The sequence below is a fragment of the Acipenser ruthenus genome, chromosome 20 (assembly GCF_902713425.1).
Source record: "Acipenser ruthenus chromosome 20, fAciRut3.2 maternal haplotype, whole genome shotgun sequence".
NCBI lineage: Eukaryota > Metazoa > Chordata > Actinopteri > Acipenseriformes > Acipenseridae > Acipenser > Acipenser ruthenus.
The window spans coordinates 17,092,153-17,112,286 of record NC_081208.1 but is presented as its reverse complement, the minus strand read 5'-3'; the positions used below and the strand labels follow the sequence as shown (position 1 = coordinate 17,112,286).

At 42.0% G+C, this 20,134-nt stretch overlaps 4 protein-coding genes across 5 annotated transcripts; 1 reads left to right on the top strand and 3 right to left on the bottom strand.

Moving 5' to 3' along the window:
- Positions 1–34: 34 nt before the first annotated feature.
- Positions 35–760, bottom strand: LOC117963685 (histone H1-like). Its single transcript, XM_058994047.1, has one exon. It carries the CDS (start codon positions 504–506, stop codon positions 45–47), a length of 462 nt encoding a protein of 153 aa, XP_058850030.1. The 5' UTR covers positions 507–760; the 3' UTR covers positions 35–44.
- Positions 761–2,232: 1,472 nt separating this feature from the next.
- Positions 2,233–2,731, bottom strand: LOC117425257 (histone H3). Its single transcript, XM_034904584.2, has one exon. The coding sequence runs from the start codon at positions 2,694–2,696 to the stop codon at positions 2,286–2,288; it is 411 nt and encodes a 136-aa protein (XP_034760475.1). The 5' UTR covers positions 2,697–2,731; the 3' UTR covers positions 2,233–2,285.
- An 849-nt stretch (positions 2,732–3,580) lies between these two features.
- On the bottom strand, positions 3,581–4,074 carry LOC117425276 (histone H2A-like). Its single transcript, XM_034042102.3, has one exon. The coding sequence runs from the start codon at positions 4,020–4,022 to the stop codon at positions 3,636–3,638; it is 387 nt and encodes a 128-aa protein (XP_033897993.1). The 5' UTR covers positions 4,023–4,074; the 3' UTR covers positions 3,581–3,635.
- A 461-nt stretch (positions 4,075–4,535) lies between these two features.
- Positions 4,536–19,232, top strand: nop2 (NOP2 nucleolar protein homolog (yeast)). 2 transcript variants are annotated; one of them, XM_058994035.1, is made up of 16 exons: positions 4,536–4,827; positions 7,128–7,278; positions 7,940–7,982; positions 8,414–8,508; positions 9,183–9,472; positions 9,747–9,927; positions 10,639–10,838; positions 11,334–11,423; positions 12,604–12,691; positions 13,706–13,846; positions 14,135–14,274; positions 14,613–14,702; positions 14,872–14,994; positions 15,284–15,381; positions 16,107–16,237; positions 16,654–19,232. In XM_058994035.1, exons 2-16 carry the CDS (start codon positions 7,173–7,175, stop codon positions 16,944–16,946), a joined length of 2,109 nt encoding a protein of 702 aa, XP_058850018.1. In that variant the 5' UTR covers positions 4,536–4,827; positions 7,128–7,172; the 3' UTR covers positions 16,947–19,232. The 2 variants fall into 2 exon arrangements, with proteins under 2 accessions (XP_058850018.1, XP_058850017.1); XM_058994034.1 differs by having other exon boundaries at positions 4,536–4,875.
- The last annotated feature ends 902 nt before the right edge of the window (positions 19,233–20,134 follow it).

Sequence of the window (20,134 nt, the reverse complement as noted above, 5' to 3'; positions counted from 1 at the left end):
TTAGCCGTTGTTTTTCTCGCTTTTTGGAGCTCCTGTGCGCTTTCTTAGCCGTTGTTTTTCTCGCTTTTTTGGGGCTCCTGGTAGTTTTCCGAGCCGCCGGTCGCTTGGCGTTCTTTGGAGACTTCTTGGGTGCCGCCCTTTTTTCGAAGGAGCCTTTCTATGTTTGGGAACCTCTTTCTTTTTGACTGATTTTTCTTTGGCTTTGCCTGCTTTTTATTGACCCTGAAAGACCCCGAGGCGCCGGTCCCTTTAGTTTGGAGCAAAGTCTCCTTGTTCACCAGGGTCCTGACAGCACGGTTGACGCGGGAGTTGTTCCTCTCAACATCGTAGCCACTCGCCGCCAAAGACTTCTTCATCGCGGTCAGAGAGAGCCCGCTGCGCTCCTTGGAATCAGACACAGCTTTGATAATCATCTGCGACACGGTAGGGCCCGATTTATTGATTTTGGGACCTTCCGCTTTTCTCTTTACATGAGAAGCAACAGTTGTTGCAACTTTTTCCTCCATTTCAGCACTCGAACTACTCTACTGGTTTGGTTGACTAAGTTTTGAGTTTGTTAGAAATCAAACGGTAGAGGGCGCTTTTATGCATGCAATGAGAACCGAGAAGACTCAGAGTACTGAATGCTTTCTGTAAAATAAAACGTTGTACTTGTGTTTTCTCCCTGCATGAAAATGTACAATACATTTTGAAAAATGTATCAATATATGCTAATAAGACCTAATATCAAACAAAATGTCTCATACTGTCATAGAAACAACCCCACAGTTCAACACTTTTGATTAAACTACCAAAACTACAGGAGGCAGCAGTGAAACAGCGATTAACATTGTACTTCGGTATATGTTTTTGAAATACAATTAAATGTCTATTTAAAGTAACAATACATTTAGGTATACATGTATAAGCTCTCCACAACTGTTCAGACCATATTTCAAATGTGGGAGGTGTAAAACTGATAATTACACGACTTTGTGTTAGGTGTTTTTAACACACTTAGCACACGTTGCCTTTCTCATAGTAATTCAGCATGGTTTTACAGCATTTATTTATTTTTGCATTAGGAGCATTCTTAAATGAAATAATGTTGGTGTTATTGTTTTATTTTCTGATCAATCGATTAAGACTTTTGAATTTCCACTGCTAATATAAGGCATAATACCGGTAAACATCGGACTGCAATTAAACAGCACAGTGTCAATTAATAACTAATGAAAAATACTTAACACAATGTACTGGCAAGTAGAGTTTATAACGTGTCCTATTGTAGTTTTTATGTTTATTGTCAAAACCACCACTTCGTTATATATTTCTGCCATTTGATTTTGTATCAACGTCTATTGGGCTAAAAATCGATATATTGTGTGTGGTTGATGCTATTAACGAAACGTCGTGATTGTGGAGCTGAGTCTTCTAATTCACATTCATACAAGGAACCCAGATGCTGGCTGATTTTGCCCATTCACTGTTTCCATAATGATCACGTTCAGTGTCATTTCGCTTTTAGCAATCGGCATTAGTCGGTCAATTGTATAATTCTTTAAAGCAGACACAACTCTTGTGGATGAGGACAGTGTCGCGTGCACACCCTCCCGCCAAGAATAGCTCGAGAGAGCTGCCTGTTTTAAATCTGAAAAACGTTATTACTGGAGTGTTGAGTCTCGTGGGGACTTTGCTTCCCAAAACCAGTCACTGTTTAAAAATATATTTTTGTTTTAACGATTTTGAATGTAGTTTAAAACCTTATTTTTGAAACCTGTTATTTATTCCATGGAGTTCAGTAGCCTTCAGTTTGTTTAAAAGTAGGCTTCACTGAAAATAGTCATCACAAAACAGGACTGCTTTTCAAGATTTCAGATCTGCTTGTCAGCCTTAAAAACACCTTATTTATTTCCAATTAAAATATAGATACTTACACACATTTATTGCATATTTACCGGCACTTAATAAAACCTGCTTTTATTTTATTTTTTTAATAGCCGTGTTTATTATAAATCTGAGTGTAGCATCAGCATGCACTGTAATTGAATACAGTTAAACTGTATGAAAGTAGTTAGCTATTTTCTTGATTAATCTGTGGCGTCTTGTCGCTTCGTTTTTAAGCAGAAACAAAAAAAGTGATTGTAAATGCAGGCTATGTTAATAAATCTAATTGTATAATCTAGAAATTAAACGTGGTTGTACAAAATACGCCTTATTTTCAAATTAAGAATTTACTCTTTTTGAAAAATGTGGTGGCTCTTAAAAGAGCCTTTGGGTTTCGTTTGTTTTAGCTTGTTTACAGGTTAAGCGCGTTCTCCACGGATGCGGCGGGCCAGCTGGATGTCTTTGGGCATGATAGTAACCCTCTTGGCGTGAATAGCACACAGGTTGGTATCTTCGAAGAGCCCAACCAAGTAAGCCTCGCTCGCCTCCTGCAGCGCCATAACAGCGGAGCTCTGGAAGCGTAGATCAGTCTTGAAATCCTGGGCGATTTCCCTGACAAGACGCTGGAAAGGTAACTTGCGGATCAGCAACTCGGTAGATTTCTGATAGCGGCGGATCTCTCTCAGAGCCACAGTACCGGGCCTGTAACGATGAGGCTTCTTCACACCGCCAGTGGCAGGAGCGCTTTTGCGGGCAGCCTTGGTTGCGAGTTGCTTCCTGGGCGCCTTTCCGCCAGTGGATTTGCGAGCAGTTTGCTTAGTTCTTGCCATTTTCTTCTGCACTTTAGAATGATTAGTATGTCTGATTCAGTGGTTTATAAACCCCTGCTGCATTGTACTGATTGGATAATAAATAGAGGGGCGTCATTCTTTTGCTAATTGGTCAAATTATGAATCCTCAAAAATGATTGGACTATTTAAAACTAGCGGGGTTTTTTTTTTATTTTCCTCTAACGGTCTGACCAAGTCATTCGTTGTCAGATTTTTTGTACTATTAGTTATAAAGATAGCTTTTTGTTTGAACTATAAACCACGTTTGCTCTCTATATATATGTTATCTATTTATTTAGTGTACTTTGAATTTTGATTTTTATCAAAACATTTATATTTCCGTATAAAAGTTAATGGCGGTATAGGCAGTTCAATGATAAACTATATCGTGTACATAAACGGCTTCTCAATTTATTTTTAATTGTGTGTGCGCGAAATAACTGGGTGCACAGAATAAATAAATTTGATTTTGTGTTTGTTTTGTGTAACCCCTGCTTTTAACTCTGAAAAGAGCCTTTGGGTTTAGCTGTTTAAAGCCAAAACGAGGCTTCGTTTATTTCTTAGCTGGCTTCTCGGTTTTCTCGAGCAGCAGCACCCCGCCCTGCGCGATGGTGGCGCCTCCATTTTGAGCTCCTCGTCGTTGCGGACAGCGAGTGAAACGTAGCCCTTGAAAAGTGTTTCAGGTTTTGATATTCCCCAAGACGTAACTTTTATCAGGAGCAAAGTGAACACTGAACATGTCTTCCTGCTAAAGACAAATTGAAAAGTTTAGGTGGATACAAGCAGTGTATACCGTATTTAATATTAAGTCGTCAGATGTAATTAGATCTACACTTACTACTCCAAGTGTTACTAGAATGTAATTTACTCTTTTATTGAAAAGGTGGGTGGCTCTTAAAAGAGCCTTTGTTGTTGAAGTACACGGGTCGTTTTGATGCTTTATTTGCTCTTGGTCGGTTTCTCGGTTTTCTTGGGCAGCAGAACGGCTTGAATGTTAGGCAGCACTCCGCCCTGAGCGATGGTGACGCCTCCCATCAGCTTGTTGAGCTCCTCGTCGTTGCGGACAGCGAGCTGCAGGTGACGCGGGATGATTCTGGTTTTCTTGTTGTCCCGGGCAGCGTTCCCGGCCAGCTCTAGGATTTCAGCAGTCAGGTACTCGAGCACCGCAGCCAGATAGACCGGAGCTCCAGCGCCCACACGCTGAGCATAGTTTCCTTTCCGCAGCAGCCTATGAACACGACCGACTGGGAACTGCAGTCCTGCTCTGGACGAACGAGATTTCGCCTTGGCTCTTGCCTTTCCGCCGGTCTTTCCTCTTCCTGTCATTTCGTTTTCTTTTCTAGTTTCTAACTGTAAACCAAACAATAAATAAAAACGCACCCTCTGAGCTCTTTTATACGTTCTGGCATCCTTCGGATTGGCTAAACATACAGAACTCAAGTAACCAATCATACAGTCTCACGAGAGTTAACAATTGCGATATTCCAAATGAGCCTCATTTGCATACAGCCCGAGAAGAGAGGTGGAGCACGAGAGGGGATTTTTGTTGAATTGATTTCTCAGCCCGTGCTGCCATCTTGTTGCGTTTTCCTGCAGACATCGCTTTGTTTTAGGAAATGGATACATCATTATTGTTGCAGTATAACGAGATGCTTACTTCATATATTAATATTCGGTGGATATTTAATGTTTAGGGATTGATGTTTTCCAAAACATTAATTCATTGTGATAAAGTGAGCAGAGGAACAGTTAAAAAAAAAAGACAACAGTGCCTTTTCGTATTTGAGGTATTAGCTGACGTGTTTGTACTTTTTAAGGTAATGAATTAAGGTTAAATACCATTAGTCAATCGTGTAACCCGCACTGGACCATAACCAAAACCATCTAACATTGCAGTCTGCCTTAGTGTATAGGAATTAATACAACTAGTTTGATGCGTGTGTGGGTTTTCTGCAAAATGGCCCCTTATTAAAAAAAAGTGACGTACCACCCTAACGTCATCTGCATCCGCTCTATTCCTCTTCCTGCTTTCGAAGCGAATCTTTGCGGCAGTGTTAATTGCCGTATTCCAGTGCTGCGTGGTGGTGCACGTGTGGGTATCTACAGAGTTTAGCTGGACGTAGAGTGAGCGGTAGGTGTTGAGCTCGTCAAAATCCAAGGAAACGATCCGAATTATCCAGTAAGAACCGTCTTTATAATTTTATAACTTTTGTTGAAAAGGGTGAACGTTACCGTAGTGGACGGGATAGTGCCTGTGTTGGATATTTAAGTTGTGCATACGCACTACGAGCCGGATTGTTTGTTGGATCTTACTAAGTTCGTGTAATATTAAAACGAACCTTTTAAATGTGTTTTATTGTAACTGTTTCAGTATAGCGTTTAGATGGGTAAATAAATAGGTCAATTCAATGTCTCAAAAGCAGTATTTGTGTTAAAATATACCATACACGTTCTTGCATGTGTATTTTCAGTCGTGTTCATTTTTGTTTTAACCATATTTAAGTAATTGGATGTATTTATTACAACAGACCTTTTTCTGATTTAATTCTTCTTATTGAATTTTAAAAAATAAATAAATCTGCAAATGACTACAAAGTACAGAGAAAACACAACAATATAAGATCATTGCAACAATACTTCTGTAATAATAATAATAATAATAATAATAATAATAATATTGTATCGGCTTTAGAGATTTGGCGGAACTGCATGTAGAGAGTAAACGGTTAGAAAATCTTCCATATAGTCTATATTATATTATAGACCCGGTATTGTTAAGGCCTCCCTCGATCACTCTGAGGCGGTCTTTTTTTTTCATTTATTTCTTAGCAGACGGCCTTATCCAGGGCGACTTACAATTGTTACAAGATATCACATTATTTTTTACATACAATTACATTTTTTTTCATACAATTACCCATTTATACAGTTGGGTTTTTACTGGAGCAATCTAGGTAAAGTACCTTGCTCAAGGGTACAGCAGCAGTGTCCCCCACCTGGGATTGAATCCACGACCCTCCGGTCAAGAGTCCAGAGCCTTAACCACTACTCCACACTGCTGCTGTACACTTATGTAAGTGGTAGACGCTCGGAAATGATCTAGACATGTCCTAGCATGTACAAACTGTTTGCACGATGTCATCTCAAACACACGTGAAGTTAGGGAGATCAGTGTCAAACTAACCTGTATCTGAATTTAGAGAAATTGCTGTGAACCAGATTTAGTCCACTTGATGTGTCGCACAAGAGGCTTGAGTGAGTGAGTGTGATCCACTTGCTTAGACTAAAGTTAGTACTGCTGCTAATCCCAATTGCTGCGTAACAAAAGGTGATTAACCAATGACCACCATGATCTAAAGTAGTGCTGATTGCAGCGTACTAAACCAGACCCTTTAAGGGGACTGAGTTATTCGGCGTGCAGATTTATCTCCTTTTTCTCATAATTTGCTTGCAAATTTGTTTATGGATTACTAATACACGTGAAAACTGTGTCTCTATTACATGAACCAGGTATAAAGTACACACCTAACACAGGCTAGATCAGCCAGTGTCGTTAGAGGCATAAGAGCCAGCACCATCTGGTGATCCTCCAGTTCTGTTTTGCTGGCAATATACTAGCTGTGCACTAGATGGCGATGGTGCTTGCTAATATAAAGATGACTGACTGGACTAAGTCTAAAAGGCAGGAAACAAGAACTGAACTCCTAGTCAAAGCACCAAAACACAAGCTTAGCACTTTAAAAACTCAAATAACTGTAATAAGAATATTTGATCATAAGTCAAGGTAACATATTTAACAGTAGGGCAGTGGCATTTGAAGCTGCCTTGTCCACTCACCTGCAACCTCTTCAGTGGTTGATTTGATTCAGAGCTGGAGACAGTTGATTGATTGGTTCATTGCTTCAGTGGGTGGGGTGGTTATTATTGGTTACAAACATTCTAAGTGCTGGTTTCACAGACCCTAGTTAGGTCTCATCTTGGATTACGTAATATTACCTTCTGTAAGGTAGTGCAAGATTAGTGCTAATCAGGTCTGTGAAACCAGCTGTGAAACTTTTAGAAGACTTTTTAAAGACTGCTGCTCCCGGACACATGGTAAGCTGTTAAGCTCTTCTGTATGCTGTGGGGAATCAATTGCTGGAAATAAGACTCCTATTTGCATAGCGGTTTGATCCGTTCCTGGTTTTACTATAAGTTTAATAAGACACAGCTGAGCTTGTTACCTGTACACTGGGGCTAATCAAGCTGGAAGTAAAACCTGGAATGGTTGAAACTGCTATGCAATAGGAGTCTTGTTTCCATCCCTTTGTTGTCTTGTTATTAGTGACTAGTTAGAAGGCATTTCAAGTTTAAAGATATGTTCAGGAAATGCACCCATATAAATGGGAGTTTGTCTTGAATTTTTGTAATTTTTAAAAATCATCCCCTCAGGTGTTTGTCGATTGGCTAGCTGGGTGACAGGAAGCAGTGTCAGAGATGGGCAGGAAGTTGGACCCCATGAACAAGGTGAAGCGTGGCCCGGGGCGCAAATCGAGGAAACAGAAAGGGGCAGAGACGGAGATCCCCAAATTCCTGCAGGACGGTGAGCACAGACTCATTTCACTTGAGAAACTAAGCAGAGGAAGTAGCCTCTGCTGGGGTCTTCACCAGGGTGTCAGTGTACTAGTGCTTCTTTGTCTTTCCAGGTTGATATTGCACTGGATCCACAGTGTTTTTTTTTTTTTTTAATCTTTAATGATTTTCAATAAATAACATTACATCCAATATGGAACTAGTCAAAACAATTAATTCACTAAATACTTCAAAGAAACTGAGCAAAAATATTTGTGAAGTGAAAATGAGAGTATGCAAAAAAACTCAACAGTAAAACAAGGAATGGCTCAAACTTGTTTGTAGTGGCAGTACAGAATTGGAGCTGTCAGGAATACACATGGAGAAGTGAGACAGACTGCCTCCACACAGCCTCAGATTCTGATACGCTTATTAGATTGTGCAAATGTCTTTAGCAAGTAAACTATAGAAACATTTAATAATACCATTGTGTCAAACTGAGCACATGGGATACTGTCTCTTGCTCTGTCTGTCTGCAGCTTTAATGAAACTAAACTCTTTTCAGAATGTAGTAAACTAACACAGACACCAAGAAGGGGGGATTATATTGTAGCATCAGACTGAACAGGATTCTGGGACTGTGTCTGCATTCAGACACGTTTACATTTCTTTTTGTGTGTTTATTTTTATAGATGACGAAGGACCGAAAAGACTTTCCAGTCGAGGGCGAAAAAGGTGAGCTTGAGTTTCCCTCAATGTTTCAGAAATCGAAATCAGCAAATAGCTGTGATATTTCAGATGCTTCTCTTGTGTGAATGTTTAGTTTCCTGCTCTGCATGTTAGGGTTAGAAATCACACTAATCTGGTATACTAATTTGTATATACCCATGTTTTTATTTCTTATTAATTTTTTAACTAAAATACACCAAAACTAAATACTTCTCCTCATTTAGTCTGTCAGCAAAGTCATACCTTATAGCAGAAAAGAGTTAAGGCCAGCTCTGCACTTTTGCAATAGATGAAATTCTTTAACAATCAGGATTATGCTGTAAAATACATTGTGGTGTAACATGGGACAGCACAGGGGAAGCAGTGTGATTCCTGTAGCCCTGCTGGCATCACTGTGCTCTGTAGTGTACAGTAGGTTGATTTGGATTGTGTTGCAGGGCAGGGAAACGGGTTTTACAGAAGAAAAACGAAATGGAGAAGAAACGCAAAGACTTGCCAGCGAGCAAAACCCCCGCCGCAAACCAGGACAAAGGTACTCCATTTACTGGCTTTGAAAAGACCATCTTTATAGGAGAGAACAAAGGGGATTTCAATTGGAAAACAGGGATGGAAAGAAGACTCCCATTGCATAGCAGTTTCACCCATTCTTGGTTTTACTATGAGCTTAATTAGCCACAGTGTGTATAGGTAACAAGCTCAGGTGTTTCTTATTACAGACATAGTAAAACCAGAAATGGATTAAACTGCTATGTAATGGGAGTCTTATTTCCATTTCTGCTTGTTATTTTTAATATGGATGTCCTTAAAGAAGTCTACCATGGTACATTGTACCCAATTGTACCCAATGTGCTTACCAACCATGCCTGGCACACCTAAGTACACTTCAATTCTAAATGTTGATTTCACAGACCCAGATTAGACTAATATTACCTTTAGCTAAGCAGGGATGGAAATAATACTCCTATTGCATAGCAGTTTCACCCATTCCAGGTTTTACTACCAACTTGATTACCCCAGCGGTTTCTAACAGATACAATTATATAATGAACTACTTTGGGTCCGGCTGGAGGCTTAACTGGTTCAATTAAACAATTCACCCCTGGCTTAGAACTTAGTTTTGTGGATGGCCCCAGTCAACACGGACACACCTGTATTTCATCAGCTCTATAAAACCTCCTTTAAATGTCGGTATTTTGTTTTTCTCAGTGGTGCCCAAGAAAGGATTCAGCGACAACAACGCAGAATGGCTGAGACCGGCCAAGCGCAAGAGAGCACTCAAGGAGGAGGAGGAGGAGGAAAGCGACTCTGAGGGAGAGGGGGAGGGAAATGGGGAGTGGAAGAATGAAGAGGGAGAGTCTTCAGAGGAGGAAATGGTGGATGATTACGGAGCTGAAGAGGGGGAAGGTGAAAGTGAGAAGATAGGTGGAGGAGAGCTGTGGAGTGGAGGAGAGGATGATTCTTCTGAGGAGGAAGAGGAGGGAGACGAGGATTCTGAGGTACTATTATAATTGTAATAATGATGATAACGGGTGGGTATAAGGCTCCCATTTCATAGCCTTTTGAGCCATTCTGGATTTTACTATGAGTTTAAGACACACCTGAGCTTGTTACCTATACACTGTGGCTAATCAAGTCTGGTTTCCATCCCTGTAATACTGGTGTGTGTTCTCTGTCACTCGAGTACTTTTAATTGTACTTGCATTTTGATTTTTTTGTAGACTTTAATCTCCAACACTGTTAATTTCATTTTATCATAATTTCTTTAAACAGCTTTTACCTATCGAGCGAGCTGCGAAGCGACAGAAGAAACGAGCGCAGCTGGAGAAAGAGAGAGGAGAGAGGGAAGGAGAGAGCGAGGAGGAGAAGGAGGGAGAGGAAGGCGATCTTCAACTCAACATCGAGGAGCTTGAGAAGTTCACCCTGCCCAGCGGACAGGAGATTGAGAAGGAGAATATCCTTTGAGTCCTGCACTGTCAGTGGCAGTGCCAGTAAAGTGAAGCGTGTAACGCAGGCCTCCCTAGTTGGCAGCGCTCATGCACCCATAGCCACTTATTCCCTTCCCTGTACATTGAGATGACACTAACCTGAAACTTGTATGAGACTCCTATTGCACAGCAGCTTCACTCATTCCTAGTTTTACTATGAGCTTGATCAGCCACAGTGTAGAGGTAACAAGCTCAGGTGTGTCTGATTACACTCGTAGTCTTATTCCCATCCCTGATGTTAAACAGATAGTTGTAACCTTTCAGGTCCTGTGCGATTCTGTACAAAATGCCACCTTTGTTCAAAGTACGCAGCGGCACTATTTTAGAAAGGAGTTTGAGGATGGAAGAGAGTGTAACAATATTAGGAATCCAGTTACAAGACTTCAAAGTTACTATTCCAGTGATCATCCAGCTGTACAGTAAAGAAGGTTTATAAACATCACATACAAACATGCATTGACACCGATCTCCCATTGCACAGCAGTTTGATCCATTCCTGGTTTTTACACTGGGCCTAATGAAGCTTGTAGTAAAACCTGAAATGGGTGAAATTGCTACGCAATCAGAGTCTTCTCTCCAGCCACGCAAAGCATTAAGTGTGATTGTACGATATGTGGCGAGTGCAACACTTCCGGTTTGTTATTGCTTTTCCTTGACCCCGCCCCCCTGCTCCGCACGCGTCCAGCCCCCCGACCTGCAAGTGGTGCATCAGCGAATCAAAGACAACGTGGAGGTGCTTGGGGACTTCAGCAAGAAGAGGGAGGAGGGGAGAGAGAGGGAGGACTATCTGAGGCTGCTGAAGCACGACCTGGCCATGTACTACAGCTACAACACCTTCCTCATCGACAAGCTCATGGAGCTCTTCACAGTGTCGGAGGTGAGGTGCCCCAGAGCACCAGCCATGGAACCAAACAAGACTCCTACTGCAGAGCACTTTCACCCATTCCAGGGTGTACTGTGAGCTTCATTAGCCCCACTAGAGAGAACAAGCTCAGGCTTGTCTTACTAAACTCATAGTAAAACCAGGAATGCATAAAACTGTTATGCAATCTGTTAAGTGTTGTCAAACGCTCAATTTACGAATGTTAGCAGAGAATTCAATGACAAACGTTTCGCCTGGATGCCTTTTATGTGACGCTCAGAAAGACTTCTAGTCGAAACATCTGGCATTGATTGTCCTCCGTTTCTTTAAGGATATCTTTACTATACATTACTGTCAGTATCAAGTAATCCATAAATCGATTTATTGCATGCTGTGACTTTGTGAGCCTCAGACATGCATTAATATATAAAGCAGAGCAGATTCATGATTTTGAAATGGATAAACATGCAAATGTTCATGCCCCTAACTGCCCCCCTTCTCACCCATTAGCTGGTGGATTTCCTGGAGGCCAATGAGGTGCAGCGACCCGTGACGATTCGAACCAATACCCTGAAGACAAGGAGGCGGGACTTGGCTCAGGTAGGGAACAGTCTGCCTATCGCTGCTGTTGTCTGTGCGTCTAACCTATAGGCAGTGTTCTGTGTGCGGCCACATGGATGCATCGAGGTGAAGTCATGCTGCACGAACCAAGCTCGAGACAGTGATTGTTCAGTGAAAAACTACTTATATCAACTGTCTGTATAATTAACTTTTAAAGGAGCAGCAGTGAGCCACTGGGGTTTTATCTGCTGGAATTGTATATTTTATAGAGAGATAGTATGCAGGGATGGAAATAAGACTCCCATTGCATAGCAGCCTGATCCATTCCGGTTTTTACTATGAGTTTAATGTGACACACCTGAGCTTGTTACCTGTACACGCTGGGGCTAATCGAGCATATTAAAACCTGGAAAGGGTGAAGCTGCTCTGCAACAGGAGTCTTTTTTCTGTCCCTGGAAAGAGATTTTTTTTTTTGATTGTATTGCATTTAGAAAATTGCAGAGATCACAGAAATCACAACTGCACACCCCCTTGTGGTCATTTCTAAATCTTCACTTTGTAGTGGCAATAGAAGTGAGAGAGAGAACATGGGATAGGGGATTAAACAGGGAAGAGAACAAATATTAGAAAAATGGAGAGAATGTTAATTAGAACTTTTTTAAGTGATATTAAAAAAAAGAAAAAGTTACAGCTACCTTGTGTATTTGGATGAAATATATACATTGGAAGAGAACAAGCATTTTTAGTGCAGTACAGATTACTGTCAGTATTTCTGAACAAACCACTCATCTATAACTATTCAGGGTGTTGAAATAAGACTCCTATTGCATAGCAGTTTCATCCATTCCAAGTTGTACTACAAGCTTGATTAGCCACAGTGTAGAGCAAATAAGCTCAGATGAGTGGATCAAACAGCTATGCAATGGGAGTCTTGTTTCCATCCTTGCAATAGGGCAATTTATTTCACACAGCATACACAAGAGTTTACCAGCATGTGTTTGGGAGCAGCAGTCTTTAAAAGAAAAAGTTAAGCACTCCCTAATGCTGAATTTAGAAATGCTAAAAGAAATGTTTTAATTGCAGTGTCTTGAAATGTTTGTTCCTTTTTAAAAAAAAAAAATTAGTATGTATAAAATCGCTTGTCTGTCCAGTTCGGTTGGGTTTGGTTTGGTCCTGGCTGCGTGTGAATGTATTTTTACTCCTCTCCCCCCCCACCCAGGCGCTCATTAACCGCGGGGTGAATCTGGACCCCCTGGGGAAGTGGTCCAAGGTTGGGCTGGTGATCTTCGATTCCTCTGTGCCCGTCGGTGAGTCTGTGGTTCCAGCATCATGTGTTCAAAACATTCAGGTCTTAGAGCATGAGACTGATGTAATCCAGCTGTGACAGAGTGGAGGCTGGGGGGGAACCGCAAGAGAGCATCTTAACCGCTGTGCAAGAGAGATTCTCGTCTGCATTGGTGGTTCTAGAGCTTTAACCTCATCTCACCATCGGGGCAGAATCCGTAACAACAGTGCATCACACAACACTGCCCGCTACACTGGCATCAGATTACAATGAGTTATACTGTGTATGATATACAGTTAAATTATAACTAAGTATTGTTTAGTGCTGGGTGCTGAGTGAGATCCAAGGTGATCTTCACCCACTCGAGGTCACAGTGGTCAATAAGCAGCTGGTATAGCACAGCACCCCATTCAACATTCGATTTGTTTTCTTTCTTCCTTTCTTTCTTTTTTTCTTTCTTTATCTCTGTGAACAAACAAAATAGAAAATATTTTTGCATGTATTGAATAGGGGTGCAGCGATAGTCCTATCACAGTACATATTGCAATATGCATCCCGATACCTGTGGTTTGGCTACTTTAGATTTGCTACTTGTATGCTTCATAATAACATCAAATGATCATTTAAAAATTGACCATTTTGTTAAGACATAAACTAAATGCAGAGTATGTATTCATACCAACTATAACACACTTATTCTTCATTCAGAAACCATTCAGTGAACTGCAATGAGCTCTGCTGTGCTTTTGGTCTTAAACCTGTTGTGTTTTAACCGTTTTGAATGCTTTGTCATTGACACTGAGTGTGAGATCTACAGTCTCGGTGACATTATAAGTGAAATTGAGATCTATACTCTGACAGTGAACGTATGAGCTGATGCTCATACGCTCCAATGGGGACTTGACTTACAATAGGATATCCACGATGAATCCTTACCCAGACACCCCTCCCCGTGCAGCACACGTTCACAGAAAGCAGGGCTGAGTTTCCTGCAGCCTGGTTGATGCTCACTGTCTCCCCCTGCTGTCTGTTGCAGGTGCGACCCCGGAGTACCTGGCTGGTCACTACATGCTGCAGGGCGCCTCCAGCCTCCTCCCCGTCATGGCCCTCGCGCCGCAGGAGAACGAGAAGGTGCTGGACATGAGCGCCGCTCCCGGGGGCAAGACCAGCTACATGGGTGAGTCACCGTCACCCTGCGCCGCCATGTGGCTCTGGGTTCTCATGAACAGAGACACAAAACCAGCTCAGTGCCTGAACCGCAGTGGCCCCAGTTTCCTTAACAGCTGTCTGTCGTCACCCCTTGTAAAATGTTTACCAGAGTATTTTTGCAGTTTTTCCCCCCATGCTTTTCCCATGGAGGTGTGACACCCATTTTGATAGTGATGTTGTTCTGCTCTACCTCCTCCTTCCCCCATCTCTCTCTCTCTCTCTCCCCCCTATCTCCATCCTTCCCTCCCCCTCTCAGCCCAGCTGATGAAGAACACCGGGGTGATCCTTGCTAACGATGCCAACGCAGACCGGCTGAAGAGTGTGGTGGGAAACCTGCACCGATTGGGGATCACGAACAGTGTGGTGTGCAACTACGACGGGAGAGAGTTCCCCAAGGTACAGAGCAGCCTTCAGCCAGAGCAGGGCTAGAAACTCACACTAGCCCTGCTGCTGCACCCAGTCCTGGGGTTCACAACTCCCAGGATAACAATAAGACTCCCACTGCATAGCAATTTGATGCTTTTACTAGGAGGTGAATAAGACACACCTGAGCTTGTTACCTAGACACACTGGGGCTAATCAAGCTGGTAGTAAAACCTGGAATGGGTGATGCTGCTGTGCAATAGGAGTCTTATTTCCATCCCTGGTGATGAAGGCTTTGCAGTAAAAGGATGGGAGAGTGTGTGGCGTGGTTAAGTGCTGGTGTTAAACTGCGATGTTCTGGTTCTGTTCAGGTGATGGGAGGTTTCGATCGAATTCTTTTGGATGCTCCTTGCAGTGGAACAGGAGTCATTTCAAAGGACCCGGCCGTCAAAACCAGCAAGGTAAATAAATATTATAATGGGACCAGTGGTACTGCAGCTAGTGCTAATCCGAGGTAAGAGAATGGGTTTTAAAGATGGTTAGCATTTTTTTTTAAAGTAGGGCCAGTGATTGTTTTTCTAATAAGAGGTTATGAAGATGATGATGATGTTTGTGTTTCGTGCTCCTCAGGATGAGAAGGATATCCTCCGCTGTGCTCACTTACAGAAGGAGCTGATCCTCTCTGCCATCGACTCCCTGGACGCTTCCTCGGAGACGGGGGGCTACATGGTGTACTGTACCTGCTCTGTCATGGTGAGAGCACACTTCAATTACTGTACAACATGCACACCTCGCTAATCACACACAGCTATACGGGATACTTGGGCAGAGCCTCGCTGTGCTGTACTGTACACAGGGCAATGCTGGCGGGACCGCACTGTATAACAATAATATAAAACCCTGTACAGAACTACAGCAGCTACACAACATGGTGTCTATAGAAAGTTGTATTCTAGTGCGCTAGCATTATCTGCTGTGTGCTGGGCAGAGCCTCACTGTTGTCCTGCCCTCTGAACCTCGTCTCCCGCTGCTTGTCCTGCAGGTGGAGGAGAACGAGTGGGTCGTGGATTATGCTCTGAAGAAACGCAATGTGAAGCTGGTCCAAACTGGGCTGGATTTCGGGAAGCAGGGTTTCACCAGGTGAGATTCCCCCCCCCCCCCCCCCCCCCCCCCCTGTTTATTTGTTTCTGTTTTTTCTCTGTGTGTGTCGCAGGGCTGTCTCTGGGACAGGTTCAATGAAGCGGTCCTCAATGGGGAGAGATATGAATATTATTGTTTCAGAGGCTGTCTGTAGCCTGTGGAGTTGCAGTATTCAACAATATTATATTTCACCCCCTTTTTCATTTAATTTCAGTTATTTATTCCATAACCTGTGTATATATAGATAATCTAATATCTCTCTCTCTCTCTCTCTCTCTCTCTCTCTCTCTCTCTCTCTCTGTCTCTCCCCTCTGCTCTCTACCCTCTCTCTTTCTCTCTCTCTCTCTCCCCTCTGCTCTCTACCCTCTCTCTCTTTCTCTTTCTTTCTCTCTCTCTCTCTCTCTCTCTCTCTCTCTCTCTCCCCTCTGCTCTCTACCCTCTCTCTCCATCTCTCTACCCTCCCCTCTGCTCTCTACCCTCCTCCCCCTCTCTCTCTACCCTCTCTCCCTCCCTCTCTTTCTACCCTCCCTCAATCCCTCTATCTCTCTCTACCCTCCCTCCCTCCCTCCCTCTATCTCTCTCTACCCTCCCTCCCTCCCTCTATCTCTCTATCTCTCTTTCTCTCTCCCTCCCCCTATCTCTCTCTCTCTCTCTCTCTTTCTCTCTCTCTCTCTCTCTCTCTCTCTTCCTCCCCCCTATCTCTCTCTCTCTCTCCCCCCTCTCAGGTTTAAGGAGCGTCGTTTCCACCCCTCTCTCAAGCTGACTCGCAGGTTCTATCCTCACACTCACAACATGGACGGCTTCTTTGTGGCCAAATTCAAGAAGTTTTCCAACGCCGTTCCCAAACCCGTCAAGGGTGAGAGACACAGGGAGGGGGGAAGGTTTACTCGATTCTGGCAGGACGTAGTGAACTAACACAGACACTAGTGTAGGGTGGAGCGCTCTCTATCTGTCTGTCTGTCTGCAGCTTTAATGAAACTTAACTCTTACAATATAGTAAACTACAGTGTAAGTCCTTCTTGGCGACTGTGTTAATGTCAAACAGGACTGTATTACTGTGGGGCATTGTGTCTGCTTATCTGCCTGACAGTAAGCTTTATTGAAACTAAACTCTGGAAGAATGTGGTTATCTAATGGACACCAAGAAGGAATTCTATTGTAGTGTCAAACTAAGCAGGATTGTGGAGCTCTTTCTGTCTGTGTGGAGCTGTGAAATCAATTCCCCTAATTCGCTATATTTTCTTAATCACTCTGTTTTTTTATTCTGTTCAGAAGGAGAGAAGGATCCTCAGGAGGGTGAAGTGGAGGCCACAAATGACAAAAACACAAAGAACTCAAAAAAACCCAAACAGACCGATTCCAAACCCGCCCCCACCACTGCAGCCAGAGGTCAGGGAGCAAAGGTTACCAAGGTCACCAAAGCTAAGGGGGAAGGAATCCGAGACACGAAGGAGAAAAAAGCAAAGAGTGGAGCGATGAAGAAGAAGAGGTTTGAGAAGAAGAAGAGCAACGGCAGGATGGGAAAGAACAAGTTCAAGAAATTCAAGAAGCTGAAGACCGTGTGATCTGTCCTCCAGGAACAGAGCTGGAATAGAAATACTAAAGAAACTGAAATTCAAAAAGAAACGCTTTCACGAGAAGGCTTTCTCAGTGTCTTCAGTGTAACCAGTGAGAAACGCTTTGACGAGAAGGCTTTCTCAATGTCTTTAGCGTAACTTCAATGAGAAACGCTTTGACGAGAAGGCTTTCTCAATGTCTTCAGTGTAACTTCAGTGAGAAACTCTTTGACGAGAAGGCTTTCTCAATGTCTTCAGTGTAACTTCAATGAGAAACTCTTTGACGAGAAGGCTTTCTCTATGTCTCTGTAAATTCAGTGACAGTTTCAATGAAGATATTGGGAGACTTCTAGTTAGAACATTTGTCATGGAATTTTAGTTTCTTTCAGTATTTCTAAACGCAAACAAAATCAATGAGACATTCTGAGAAAGTCTCTTCAAATCACATTTTCTTGAATTGCCTTTTTTATGATGTTTGACATCATTGTGTGTGGTTCTTATTACAGTTACTTATACTGTGTGTTTTTTTTTTTTTTTTTGCTTTGACTGAGTTCAGAAGCTGCTCTTCAGTTCCAGCTGTCTGCTATAGACTTATGTAGCATCGGCTAGATCGGCCAAAGTGTCTGTTTAGAAGTGAGAGCCAGCGCCATCTAGTGATCTAGATCAGGTCTCCTACTTTTGCTCGGCAATACACTAGATGGTGCTCATGTTTGCTAATGTGAACGCTATGGCTGATCTAGCCTACATTACAAATGTCTGTGGTAGGAAACTAAAAGAGCAGCTCCTGAACTCAGTCAAAGCCGCACAGGCATCTAATATCTGAGCTTTCCCTGAGAGCTGCTCACAATGAATACCAACAGCGTGAACAGGTAAGGGCTTGAGCGGCACACACTGATTTATTCACATTGATCCCTCCACAGCAATCCTGGCAGTGTCATTGGTGGTTCTCAGGCTGATTTCCCATTCAGAGTGAAACGTGTGAAGAAACAGCCTTTTGGGTTTGTGATGAAAGCTGCTTTTGTTAGACTCTGTGGAGAACAGCGATCCACACGAACCCAAGCAGCTGTTTCCTCACTGGGAATGGTAAATTAGCCCGATCAACAGCATTGACCCTCACCTGTGGAGGGCTTGATCCAGACAATTGAATAATTGGTTTGTGTAGCACACAGGGACCATTTAAAAAAGAAAAAAATAAGAAATAAAAAAATGTCACTTGAAGGTGCTTACTCTTTCAAGACTTCATCGAAATAAAATGTTCTCGTATTGTTTGTAGTTTTCACTGCAATCTTTCAAATCCGTTTTGAAGTGTGTCCAAGTCGAGACGACCAGCTTTTCGACTGGACGCCGTGGTCATTGTATTTTACACTGACAAAGGCACTGGGGCCAAAACCATTGTCTACTGGACTTCATATGAGGATGCCATTTTTCCACACATAAATCAATTTAAAACATTTTCAATGAAAAAATAGATATGTTTGAAACTACTTTTCGTCAGCTATTTGTAATGTTTCATAAATGGAAGGGTCAAATGGTTTGCTTCAATGCAGAGGGGTTCTGCTGCAGTGCTGTTAAATGCTCTAATGAAATCCAGCGGTGGCTCATCAGGGTGTGTGCAGGCTGATCAAATTGACAGTTAATTTCTGGAGTTTTACTTTTTTTTTTAAGTGTTTGTTGAACTTCGTTAGTCCCGTTACAATTTCCAAATGTTTTATTAGTCCGATTTGACGCATGAAGAGCAGTGGACACCTGCCATATCTTGCACATACTTTCTTTGTGTAAATATACACTCCTTAAAAACTTTGTTATGCAAATTACATCTGTGGCATTATGTATTCTGTGCATTTTATATTATATATATATATATATATATATATATATATAAGATAGTGACCCTACACCCTATGGACAGGGCTATGGCAGGTGAATCAGTCCCATGGTGTACATCCTATTGACAGTGCTATGGCAGGTGAATCTGTCCTATGGTGTACACTCTATTGACACAATCCCATGTGGTCTTACAATGTCGCTTTTAAGTTAAGGAGCCTCGAATGAGTAAATTGTTTTGCGTGAGACAAACTTTGACTGATTTACTGTGTTTTTATTTTTGGTGTTGTTGGTTTACTGCAAATAAAACAGCTCCAGCTGAAACACGAAGCTGACTTTATTGTATTGCTTCTGATGTAGGTCGTGCAAAATATGGTATCTTTCTCTGCTCCACGGCTACACAGCAGAGGGAGGCACAAGCTTGACTTTGAATGTACAGTAAAATAAAGACAAGACACCATTGGTAACTTTTTTGATGTTTATTTTTGCTTAATGCTGTCAAGTTATACAAATCTTGTTTTCATTTTTAGTTTTTATTTTATTGTTTTTATACAAAAAGTGTACTGCTGCTCTCTTCCTAATATGATACAGTAACAGATGAAATGTTTTAAGCACCAGATATCCCATTAATAAAGATAGAACAGTAACAACACAAGAAACAATATAAATATAGTGAAATCAATCATCGGTCACTTAGCGGCAGCCTGTGCTGTGCATCTCTGGGAGCCTTTGTGCTGTTTGTTCATCTAAACTGTCCTCTGTCCTGTTACAATGGCAGGATAACATGATTAGGACCCCAGTGAAAGCGAAAGGCACTCCACTTGTCTTTCAGTCGAATATTACACAGGTTCCGAAATACTTTAATTAGGGTTTAATGGAACTGAAGGCTGCTTGAATTGTATTTAGAGTATTGGTTTGTAAGTTGAATCTACAAAGGACTGCATCAAAACGATACCCTGCAAACCAATGCTTGAAGTGAATGACTTCATCCCTTACAGATGCACCGTGATACTTTCTGTACATGATTTTTCATACTGTAATAGAGATACTGCATGTATCGTTATACATGTCCAGCAGCACAACACAGCTCTTTGCAGTTCACAAAGTGGCTCTTGCATGAAGAATGAGTGTGTTGTACAGCTGGTATGAATACATACTCTCCCCATCTCGTTTACTTTTTTGTTTTTTTAACATTACAGTTAACCGTTAAATTATCATTTGATCTTATTATGCGTTATACAAAACTTGGTTTCATTTTATATATGAATGCCCTTCACGTGTATAATGACATTAGGGTATTATTACACCCTAGATGACGCCCCTTTATTTAACTGTTTAGAAGAGAGTTCCATTCTCCTGATTGATTTAATACA